This window comes from Benincasa hispida, chromosome 12 (assembly GCF_009727055.1).
Source record: "Benincasa hispida cultivar B227 chromosome 12, ASM972705v1, whole genome shotgun sequence".
Lineage (NCBI taxonomy): Eukaryota > Viridiplantae > Streptophyta > Magnoliopsida > Cucurbitales > Cucurbitaceae > Benincasa > Benincasa hispida.
Genome location: NC_052360.1, coordinates 79,984,445 through 79,996,408, shown reverse-complemented (window position 1 = coordinate 79,996,408; position 11,964 = coordinate 79,984,445). Strand labels below are relative to the sequence as shown.

Below are 11,964 nucleotides of genomic sequence, written 5' to 3'. Positions count from 1 at the left end.
AGGACAAAACTTGTAATTTAATTTTGAAGAAAAAAGTTTGTTTTCGTTTAACTTTTCAAGTGTTTAATTTTTTTTAAAAAAAATCATTTTGAAAAAAAAAATTGAAGTATTTAACAACTATTCAAAATAGCTTTAGAAATATTTAGAAAAAGAGTTTAAATAGGAACTTTTTTGAAAAACATTTTTCTCTAGTCAATCCAAACATTAACTATATTCTTCTATTAAAAAATTATTCAATGTAGCATCACATCAACCTTTGATATTGATGACAAAAACTGAAGATGAGACATATATATCAAAGTAAACATTAGAAGAGCTATAATAGTATGCTTCACTGGAATTGTAATTTCATTCCGTTTACTCTGAAAACAAACATCTCATATGTATAGACATTAATCCTCATCTTCCAAATTTACGCTTAAAAAGCCCTACAACATATAGCTCTGAACTATGTTTTGTTCTATAAACCAACCATTTTGGCCTTACATTTGCCAATGTAGTTTAACCCCACAATGAACATTCACTTGACTAGTCCTTGGTTTTTAAATAAAAACCAAACCAGAAAAGTAATCCAAGATATGGGTGAGAAAAAGAAACAAACATTGCAAAAGACTTCAATAGGGATGGCAACAGCCAGTTGCTTCATACATGGGTGATTGCAAACATAAAGTTCAAACTGCCGCGCCTGAGTCGAGAGGCAGATAAGAAAGAAGAAACCGCTAAGCAGGACATAATATTGAAGATCGAAAATGCCATACTAGCCTGAACCTAACATTCACCATGGTTGCACAGTTTCATCGCAAGTGAAGATGGCAATCGATTTGATGTCCTTGAAGCACCAAAATGAATGGAGAACCCTCAAGAAAACATACGATCATATTGTTCTCAAACTTCAGAAGAAAAAAAAATACTATATATTGCATCGACTTCCTGAGAACCCTCCAAAGGTTATAATCAATGCTATTCATTGCTAAACAAGTGGATTGATTGCAAGGAGATTAACACAGAGAGGTAATATGTAATATGTACAAAACTTAGACCGAGACAGCTACTTACAAAACATTAATTTCATAATTCTAAGCCTCTAACTTCTAATCTCTGTTCTGCACAGCCTGAGGTAGAACAAGACGGCTAAATATTAGCAGACCTTGCTTAACTACTCCTTACTGCTCGATCTTGAGCACCAAGAGGCAGTACAAATGCACTAAAAAACGTAAATAATTAACAAAACAGGGATCCCAATAAGTCATACCATTCATAGATATGCAGTTTATGATCTGGTAGTATAGCGGAGATGTTGCTCGTAGAAGTTGATCAACTGATATTAGTTAACACTACAGTTAGAATCGAAGGAAAAACAATTGCGCATTGTCTAAGGCAGCTCAAAAGCATAATACAGCGAGGAACAAAACCAATTACCAGTAGGGGATTGTTAGCCTTGAGGAACTTGTTATCAACCACCACTTCTGTTCCATCAGACCTAAAAAAAAAAAAACCAAGAAAGAATGTCATTTCGGAATGCAAAGAGCCTGGCACGAGATTCGTTTTCATCCATAAACGTCAGAAACACAGGGCTCCGGTAGCTGGCAGGCTTGTCTCTACAACAATCTTGAGTGCATATGTTTCTACGGAATGATACTTTCATGTTTTTAGTTTCCATTGTATCACAAATCAGTTTCCGGACACAGATAAATGCATTTCAATTTTCACATACCGGAGTCTAGAATATACACTAGCATGAACATTTAGTTCAAAATTTATTTTAAAAATGTTTGTTTTTATTTCTTCAAAGAAAACACATGATTTATCTAAAAGGTATCGATTCTTATAAAGGTATCGATTCTTATTATTCAAAGAAAAGTACAATATACGACAGAACTCTCGAACTCGACCACAGGCGATTGGTTCCTTCTCTACCTCTCTCCCTCGAGCAGGTTCTTACTAAAACTCCCACTCCCCTCCCCTCAAGCTAAACAACCAATATAAACCTATCAACTATTCCCTCCACCCCGTGGTCCCCCACCTTCAACTAATTCTCCCCTCAACTATTCTAACCCTTGGTCCCCACAACTCCGTTCCCCTTTCTTATTCTTCCTCACATAAGTATACGCCTAACATTACTCCCCGCCTCTAAAACCACCTTGTTCTCAAGGTGAAAATCCGGGAATTGCTGTTTAAAGTCATCAATTATCTCCCATGTAGCTTCAATCAGAGGCAGGCCTTCCCATCCAATCAGACTTCCCAGCTCCCAGTAAAAGGGTTCTTGCGATACGCAAAGACCTCCTTTGGCTGTGTAATCCACTCCATCCGATCTGAAAACTTTGGAATATCGGGTTGTACCTCCTGGAATCCTAATGTTTTCTTCAATTGAGAAACATGAAACACAGGATGAATAGTTGCCCCAGCAGGCAACTTCAACCAATATGCCAGTCCCTACGCGCTTCAATGCAATAAGGCCCAAAGTACTCGGGGGACAATTTTTCATTCCTACGCAATGCCACAGAAGTTTGATGTTAAGGACGAAGCTTCAAGTAAACCAAATCACCAACAAAAAATTCTACTTCCCGCTGTTTCCTATTGGAAAATTTCTTCATACGGTTTTGAGCCACAGACAAATGTTCCTTCAGCACTGATAACTCTCAAAAAGAGCTATTATTCCTAGCTTAATTCTTGCTAGTTATTGAATTTTATGTGTTTATTTTCCTATTTTTGTAGATACCGAGCAACCATGAGGTAGAATTGGCAATTTGGAGTTGAACAAGGTTCATTTGAAGCAATTTGGAGGTGATTTGAACATCTGGACTTCAAAGGAGTCAAAAAGACCAAAATGCCCCTACTTCAGCATCGCAACGCTCATGATTTGCATTGGCTTGACGTTCCTCCAACTCTGTAGGACAGAATGGGTAGTGTTGCAATGCTCACCCTTAGTGTCGCGCGCGCGCAATTGAACGTCAGCTTAGCGTAGAACTTCTGTGTCTGACACTCGAGACCAGCCGCAACAGCGTTGCAACGCTCTGCATAGGCGTTGCAACGCCGTCCCTTTTTCTATAAATATAATTCTTCCGATTTAGGTTAGGAAGTTACCGAAAATTAATGGGAGCATGTTGAATTTCGATGGAGGCCGAGGAGAGGCCTTATTTTCTTCCTTTCCCTCTTTATTTTCAGTATCATTAGGATAAGTTTTTAGTTTTGATTTTGGATGTTGAATGTGTATGTTTAGGTTTATAGGCTAACCTTGAATCTTTGCATTGCATGTTTAATTTAAGTTTGAAGAATATTTGGTTAATTGAATATGGCTTTTCCTGACAGTTAATCGACATAGTTGAATCCTAAATCTTAATGCATGTGTTTCTAATTCTTTATGGCCGCTAAGGACCTAATGTTTTCTTCAATTGAGAAACATGAAACACAGGATGAATAGTTGCCCCAGCAGGCAACTTCAACCAATATGCCACAGTCCCTACGCGCTTCAATGCAATAAGGCCCAAAGTACTTGGGGGACAATTTTTCATTCCTACGCAATGCCACAGAAGTTTGATGATAAAGACGAAGCTTCAAGTAAACCAAATCACCAACAAAAAATTCTACTTCTCGCCGTTTCCTATTGGAAAATTTCTTCATACGGTTGAGCCACAAACAAATGTTCCTTCAGCACTGATAACTCTCAAAAAGAGCTATTATTCCTAGCTTAATTCTTTCTAGTTATTGAATTTTATATGTTTATTTTCCTATTTTTGTAGATACCGAGCAACCATGAGGTAGAATTGGCAATTTGGAGTTGAACAAGGTTCATTTGAAGCAATAACGGCTATCTATTTGTATATGAACTATCTTCTATGTATGGCGAACTCCTTTATCGATGGTGGCCTTCGATATTTATAGAGCTCAAGGTGAAGAAGCCATAAAAGAGTCGACCACTAGGAATCTTCGATTGCCTTTAGGTAACACAACTTGGGAGGTGATTTGAACATCTAGACTTCAAAGGAGTCAAAAAGACCAAAATGCCCCTACTTCAGCATCGCAACGCTCATGATTTGCATTAGCCTGACGTTCTATACACATCTAGATGTGTATAAGAGACAGATTCAGGCTCGTTATTAGATTTTATGTGTTTATTTGCCTATTTTTGTAAGTACCAAGCAACCATGAGGTAGAATTGGCAATTTGGAGTTGAACAAGGTTCATTTGAAGCAATTTGGAGGTGATTTGAACATCTGGACTTCAAAGGAGTCAAAAAGACCAAAATGCCCCTACTTCAGCATCGCAACGCTCATGATTTGCATTAGCCTGACGTTCGTCCAACGCTGTAGGACAGAATGGGTAGCGTTGCAATGCTCACCCTCAGTGTCGCGCGCGCGCAAGTGAGCGTCAGCTTAGCATTGAACTTCTGTGCTAACACTCGAGACCAGCCGCAACAGCGTTGCAACGCTCTGCATAGGCGTTGCAACGCCGTCCCTTTTTCTATAAATATAATTCTACCGATTTAGGTTACGAAGATGCCGAAAATTAATGGGAGTATGTTGAATTTCGATGGAGGCCGAGGAGAGGCCTTATTTTCTTCCTTTCCCTCTTTATTTTCAGTATCATTAGGATAGCTTTTAGTTTTGATTTTGGATGTTGAACGTGTATGTTTAGGTTTATAGGCTAACCTTGAATCTTTGAATTGCATGTTTAATTTAGGTTTGAAGAATATTTGGTTAATTGAATATGGCTTTTCCTAACCGTTAATCAACATAGTTGAATCCTAAATCTTAATGCATGTGTTTCTAGTTCTTTATGGCCGCTAAGGACCCAATTGAATCTAGGAGCATGTAGGTGCCCATCTTTCCAGCCTTAATTATTAATTAAGACGCTTGATTGGTTTCGAATTAATTGATTATCAACCTTTGTAGAGATTAGTTAATTCGCATCAATTGGGTAGCTATGCGTGCATAATTCAGTGACATGATTCATTGGCAAAAAACGATGATTTAAATTACATTGAATCGCCACTTGATTCAAGAACTAGATAAACCAATTACCGTTTCATCTATCCCTTGCAATCTATTTTTCTTGCATGTTTCAATTTCAACCAAAAACCAAAATCTCGTTTTTACTATTTTTCCACAGTCAAGTTTAATTCAAAAGAAATTAATTCTTCGCTTCTCTGTGGTTCGACCCTGCACTTACCATTGTTACTACGTTTCAGCAGTAATAGAAGTAGTTCGGTGTTTACAAATTTTCTTTTGTTTTGTAGTCCTTTTCGAGAATTAAACGATATTGTAAGAGACTTGAACATGCACCCACAACATCTCATCCCTTTCTCGCAGTTTTTTATCCAAATTGGAATTGGAAGTAGACTGATCACCATAATAGTGTGTTGGAAGTTGTCGACCATAGAAATGGAGTAACTCCAATGGAAATGTGAAACGTGGTATTGTACCAGTACTCAGCCCAATGCAACCAAGAATACCATTGCTTAGGACAGTCACCACAAAAGTAGCGCAAGTAGGTCTCCACACTTTTATTTTCAACCTTCGTTAGTCCATCCGATTGTGGATGATAGGCTGTAACTTCGATTCAATTGAGTTCCAGATGCCCAAAACAACTCTTGCCAAAAATTACTCAGGAAGACCTTATCCCGACCAGAAACAATAGACTGGGGATAACCATGTAACCGCACAACCTCCTTAACAAACACGTCTACTACTGCCTTAGCCGAATATGGGTGCTTCAACCAAATAAAATGGTTGTATTTAGAAAAACAATCAACCACTACAAAAATAACATCAAACCCCGATAACTTAGGGAGTACCTCAATGAAGTCCATGGATATATCTTCCCAAATGGCATCCAGAATACCCAATGGCAACAACAACCCAACTGGAGATACAGCCAATGCCTTATTCCTCTGACAAACAAGACATTCCTCAACATGCTTCTTCACATCATTCTTCATCCCTTCCCAGTATAACTCCCCTGTCAATCTTCTATAAGTTCGCTGGAAACCAGAATGCCCTCCAAAGTCAGAATCATGCTATGTATGCAAAATGGTAGGCAACAACGTAGACGTTTTTTAAAGCACTAACCTCCCCTTGAATTGCAACATCCCTTGTTGTAAAGAGAAATTAGTAACACTGGCCTTATCAGAGAACAACTTTTGCACCGCAGCTTGTAAATTTGAATCGTTGCGCACTTCCTCCTTGATCACCTCCACATCCAACAGTGTAGGAACGGACAAATTGGCCAACTCCACACCCTCTGGTCTTTGAGACAAAGCATCAGCAGCTTTGTTTTCCACTCTCGGCCGGTAGACCACTCCAAAATCATAACCAAGCAACTTGGACAGCAATTTCTGATGTTGTGGTTGTACTACTCTTTGCTCTAACAAATACTTAAGAGCGTTTGATCAGTTATAACCACAAACTTCTGTCCCAACAAGTATGGTCTCCATTGTTGTACCACCATAACAACGACCATCAACTCTCTTTCATAAACCGACTTGCTTCGATCTTTGGTGGACAAAAGTATGACTAAAATAAGCAATAGGCCTTCTTTGTTGCATTAACATTGCTTTGACTCCGAGACCTAAACTAGAAGCATCGGTTTCTATCTCAAAAGGCTTGCTAAAATCTAGTAAAGAAAGCACAGGGAGTGTTATCATAGCACTTTTGAGCTTGTCAAAAGCTTCTTGAACAGTTGCGGACCACTCATAAGCACTCTTTTTCAACAATTGAGTTAATGGAGCAGCTACACTTCCATAATTCTTCAAAAATCTCCTATAATATCCAGCTAAACCCAAGAATCCTCTCACCTCACAAATACAAGTAGGCGTTAGCCATTCAAGCATTGCTCGGACTTTTCTCGGATCCGCTTCCACTCCCTTGCCTGATATTAAATGCCGAAGGTACTCAATCTTTCCTCTCATAAACTAACATTTGTTTCGGTTAGCATACAACTCATTATCTCGCAAGATTGCTAGAACACAATCCAGATACTTCCCATGTTCCTCCAAGTCTTTAATATACATCAAACTATCATTTAAAAAAAAAAATCCAACACAAACTTCCTCAAATAAGGCTTAAATACCTAATTCATCAATGCCTGGAAAGTTGATGACGCATTAGTCAAACCAAATAGCAGGACCAAAAATTCATAATGCCCATCATGTGTACGAAATGCAGTTTTCTCCACATCAGCTGGATTCATCCGAATTTGATGATATTCGGACTTCGGTTCTATCTTAGAAAACCATACAACCCCATTCAACTCGTCGATCGATAACAAGTATGGGAAACTTATCAGGAATAGTCACGTTATTTAGAGCTTTGTAATCAACACAAAATCTCCATCTCCCGTCCTTCTTTTTCACTAAGTGTATCGGGCTCGAAAAAAGACTTGAACTTGGTTGAATAACACCTAAAGCTAACATTTCTTCCACCAACTTTTCCATTTCACCCTTCTGGTGATGTGCATAGCGATATAACCTCACATTCACAGAAATACCTCCAGGGTTCAAATGTATATGATGGTCAACCCCTCTTCGCAGAGGTAAATCTGCAGTCCCCTGAAAAACATCGTCGTATTTCAAAATAACTTCAGTTAATGCATCAGTCAATTTAAAAATGTCATCAATTTCGTAAAAGGCTTCTAGAGTTTCTGTCTTCTCTAGTGCTCGACACTCTACCGGAAACCCCTGATTTCCTTCATCCTAGGTTTTCATCATCCGTCTCAAACTAACATGCATTTTTTCCAGGCTCGGATCACCCTTCAGAACAACTTCTTATCATCTTGTACAAACTTCATGGTTAAAGTTCTCCAAACTATCTCTGTCACTCCTAAGGAATGAAGCCACTGCATCCCCAATATCATGTCCAATCCCCCTGGCTCCAAAGGCAAGAATTCATCAACAATCGTCAACCCTACTAACTTCAACTGGACTCCCTTACAAACTCCTTCCCCTTTCACTGCAATTCCCGATCCCAGAATCACACCATAACGTGTCGTATCATCGACTTTTAACTACAAATCTTCTACCAAATGTTGAGCCAAGAAGTTATGAGTAGCACCACAATCAATAAACACCACCACACTTCGATTCAACACTTCTCCCCTTACTTTTAAGTAGAGTATTGTTTGTGTCTATAGATAATCATGGCAACAATGAGCCAATTTCATGCATACAAAAAATATTGTTAATTAAAATAGTTAAGCTAGTCAATCCTACCAAGTAGACACAAACAATACCTCTACTTATATAGTGGTAGAATTGTTAAGAAGCAATCAATCTTATAATAATCGAAGGTGGTTGTTGAAGTTGATTATCGAAAGTGATTTTCGCCAGAGTTTGTAGTCGGAGGCGATTGTTGGAGTCCCAAGTTGGTTGCATGAAGGTGGTATTGGAGTTGGTCGTCAAAGTTGGTCGCGCGAAGGTGGTCGTCGAAGCTTGGTGTTGGTCGTAGGAAGGTGGTCATCGGAGTTGGTCGCCGAAGTTTGTTGTCGAAGGTGGTTATAGGAGCTCGGAATTGGTCGTCAAAGTTGGTTGCTGAAGGTGGTTGTCGGAATTGATCACCAGAATTGTCATCGGAGATGGTTGTCGGAGTCTTGAGTTGGTCGTCGGAGTTGGTTTCTAGAGTATGGCAATGGTAGTCGCCGACGATGGTCGATGAATGGAGCCGTTGAGAAGATTGGAAGAAGGGAGAATTGGGGTGAGTTGGTAAAATATACCAACTCAACTCCACCAACATTTAAAGTTGGTGGGCTAACCATTTAGTTGATATATTTTACCAACTCAACTCATGTTGGTGGGCCAAACATCCCCTTAGTTTCCTAACACCTATTTTGTAGGTTTAGGTGGTTTGTCCGATGAGATTATTCAAGGTGCGCATTGGCATGAGCCATCCCAAAACCCTAGTTACCCAAAGAAAACATTTTAGTAAAATCTGAAAATGTACAACTTCCACACTAAGTTTCCAGTCAAATATCCACACACCACATATAGGAAACAAGACACAAGAAAGTATATCTTCTGGTTAAGAGGTCATGCATGACTTCAGAAAACATGTCCAAAACTTAAATATATAACATGCAAGAAACCTTTAAACCAGTGATAAAGAAGTAGGAATTTGAGGGGGGGGGGGGTGGGTGGGGACACTTGGGACCTCAACCTTGTCGCAGAAGAAACTAATGGTTGGTGGCTTTAATAGCCTAGTTAGGTGGCTGGAACCAAGAATCCTTTTTTTTCCAAGAAATACAAAAGCAGAAACCAATCTCTGCATTCACCTGCAGGTGCAGCACTATTCTGAATCACAATATTCTTTTGAATTGTTTTAAATCAATTCCAAACACCCCTCAGAATTGAAAAAAACTGTGTTCTTAATTTGAGGATGTCCATTTTAAACTACACGAATTCAAGGGGAAACACAAATGCTAAGATGACCTTGGTTTGATTTTTTTAGTATCAGTTTCAGAATTGGTCTTTAAATTTTCTCAAATCAATGTGTTGGGTTTAGCCAAAAACAAAATGCTTGTGACCCTTATCCTTTGCTTTTGAAGGAGAACAAAACTTCTCAATTCGATTTTATTTATTTAATAAATGAGGTTCTAGATGCTTGGCAATGCATGAAATGAAGACTGAAGTCTTATGTTCATCCTAAACCTCATAGGCTCATACATTCACACTTAGAAAAAATGCAGAGAAGTAGATTTAACATAAATGAAGAGGTAAGACAAAGCCGATATACCTCATGGCCACAAAAGTTACCAACACATCCTGAATGTTGTTTGACACAGATGCTGAATAGCCTAATGGTTTAATAATCTTGATGATACTTGTTTCGTTTCTGGCATCATCAGTCCTGTTATTGCGACTTAAACTTTCTCCATGATATCCAGAATTCTCAACCCCTATTGGTTCCACTCTCACACCAGATTCTACAACAGCTAATGTCAATTCTGCATTTTGAGACATAGGCATATCAGATAATGTTGAATCTTGTCTAAACCTTTTAACCGAACCAGACTTCCTTCTCCTAGCCCCAGTGCACCGATTATCAGTAACTGGTTCCACAGAGCCACCTTTATAAAGACCAGCTGCAGAGCCGTTGTTCTCTGTTGTTCTGGCATCTTGAAAATTGATTGCAAGCTTATCGCCAATGGCTATGTTCGTTAATACTGTTGTCTTAAGCTCACTGAGTTTGGGATCATACTCATGTTCATCTTTCTTCCATTCAGATCGTTGAGTAGCATTCCTGCCAATATTATCAATATCGGCTTGCTTGCCTCTTTCAATAGTAGTTACATCTCCATTCTTTTCTCCTTCGTGATTATAAACAAGGGATTGTGAATGAGCATAAGGATTAGTCAAGCTAGACATGTTTAAAGGAGCAGATGGCAGACGTTGATCAACAACACTGATTTCAACATCTGTGACATTGTAAGTTGAAAAGCTGGCTCGCTGCTGGTGCTGCCTCTTCTTGGTTTGAGTATGAACAACCCCATGTTTTCGCTTCCGCTTCCGTTGCTTTCCCATCATTAAACTTCAAAAAGGAAACCAAAGTTCAACAGCATTATATCAGACTTATCAGCATAACATGCCAAAGAATGCTTCCTCTAGCCACCAACAAACTAATGCTGAAGTAAATAGAAGAGAATACCTCTGTTCAAATGCCTCGATGAAATCGGAGCACGTATGGAGATTCTCCAAGGGCTCCCAAGTATTAGCCGTCTCCGGCCAGCCACGCCTTCATAAAATCTCGGTTTGGTTAGTAATCTGAGTTATCACAGTCAAGCTCTAATAAACCAAGGTAAACAAACAACAGAGGAAGACACTTACCATTTGATCAAGTACTGAAGCTGACCCTGTTTTTCCAATCAATTATTCCCATAGCAAAGCAACACAATAAAAAATTCCCAAAATCAGTAAATGTACAAGCATTCATAACCCTATCATTCTCATAATCCAAAGTGTAAAAAAGCTAAACTATAAACAAAGAAAGCAGAAGACCAAAGCAGAAGGAAAATTGAATACCTTGCGAACCCTTCTTCGACGAATAGCTTCAATTTCATAGAACCCATCATCGAGATTGGTTCTCTGAGCAGCAAAAGCAGCGTCATCTCCATCCTGTTCATCTTCTTCATCCCCTTCGCCATCATCGTCAGGCTCTTCTAGGTTTTGGTCTTGATCGGTCTCTAACAAATGGGAAGTCGAAGGCTCAGAGACATTAATGGGGTTGTTGTTGGTATTGACATTAGCGTAATCCGAGTCGCCTCCATGAACTTCACCACCATCCATGGCGTCCTGAGCTGAACCAACTACAACCTCCATTGAAGCGCTCGCACTTTTCTTCCTCCCTCCACCTTTGATTTTCATCCTAAAACCCTCTTTCTATATTTCTTCTCTCTCTCTCTGTACACATACTCTCGGAATTTCTTTTCCAAAACGAAGACAAATGTCACTACAAAAGGGAACTGAGACTGAGAGACTGAAGAGACTGAGCTGCCGCTTTTATTAAACTTTACCCTTTTCTACATGAATCATATGTTGATTTTCCATATTTTTCTGCCAAAATCAAATATGGGTTTCTTTCTTTCTTTCAAAATTTCCGGTCTTTCCTTCTTGGGATTGAAGGCGTGATATCCTTTTTGTTTGATGTTCTTGGTGGAGCAAATTCTAGATGATATAGCGTGAGAATTGAAAAGGGAAATTACTTTTCTTTTTTTTTCCAAATGATTCTTCTTTTGGAATGTTCTCTCCTTAGATGAAAATGAGGTGAAAATGGGAGAATTGGTTTGATACTTTTCAAGTAAATGACTGAGAAAGGTCACAAATAACATTATCAACTTTTCAAAACTAACACATTTTTTTTTAACTCTCGGTGAAATTTGGATAGTATTAATACTAGCATTCTTTTCAATTTTTTCAAATATTATATGATATTTTCAAATCTTATATCTTTTTAAATTTTTTTCAAATTCAATTATTTT

General features: G+C 38.7%; 1 protein-coding gene across 2 annotated transcripts; it reads right to left on the bottom strand.

The window, feature by feature from the left end:
* Window positions 1-330: 330 nt before the first annotated feature.
* LOC120067068 (chromo domain-containing protein LHP1) lies at window positions 331-11,696 on the bottom strand. 2 transcript variants are annotated; one of them, XM_039018450.1, is made up of 7 exons: window positions 11,009-11,696; window positions 10,814-10,839; window positions 10,635-10,721; window positions 9,723-10,517; window positions 1,420-1,480; window positions 1,253-1,318; window positions 331-1,112 (listed from the first exon to the last, which is right to left on the bottom strand). In XM_039018450.1, the coding sequence occupies exons 1-6, from the start codon at window positions 11,348-11,350 to the stop codon at window positions 1,271-1,273; spliced, it is 1,359 nt and encodes a 452-aa protein (XP_038874378.1). In that variant the 5' UTR covers window positions 11,351-11,696; the 3' UTR covers window positions 331-1,112; window positions 1,253-1,270. The 2 variants fall into 2 exon arrangements, with proteins under 2 accessions (XP_038874378.1, XP_038874379.1); XM_039018451.1 differs by having other exon boundaries at window positions 331-829.
* Window positions 11,697-11,964: the final 268 nt, after the last annotated feature.

Excerpts from the sequence above, each read along its gene's own strand:
- LOC120067068 (XM_039018450.1), bottom strand. The coding sequence starts at position 11,350 with ATGAAAATCAAAGGTGGAGGGAGGAAGAAAAGTGCGAGCGCTTCAATG. Across the intron at positions 10,722-10,813 it reads CTTCAGTACTTGATCAAATG|GCGTGGCTGGCCGGAGACGG; the intron begins GTAAGTGTCTTC and ends GATTTTATGAAG. Across the intron at positions 10,518-10,634 it reads ATCGAGGCATTTGAACAGAG|TTTAATGATGGGAAAGCAAC; the intron begins GTATTCTCTTCT and ends TCCTTTTTGAAG.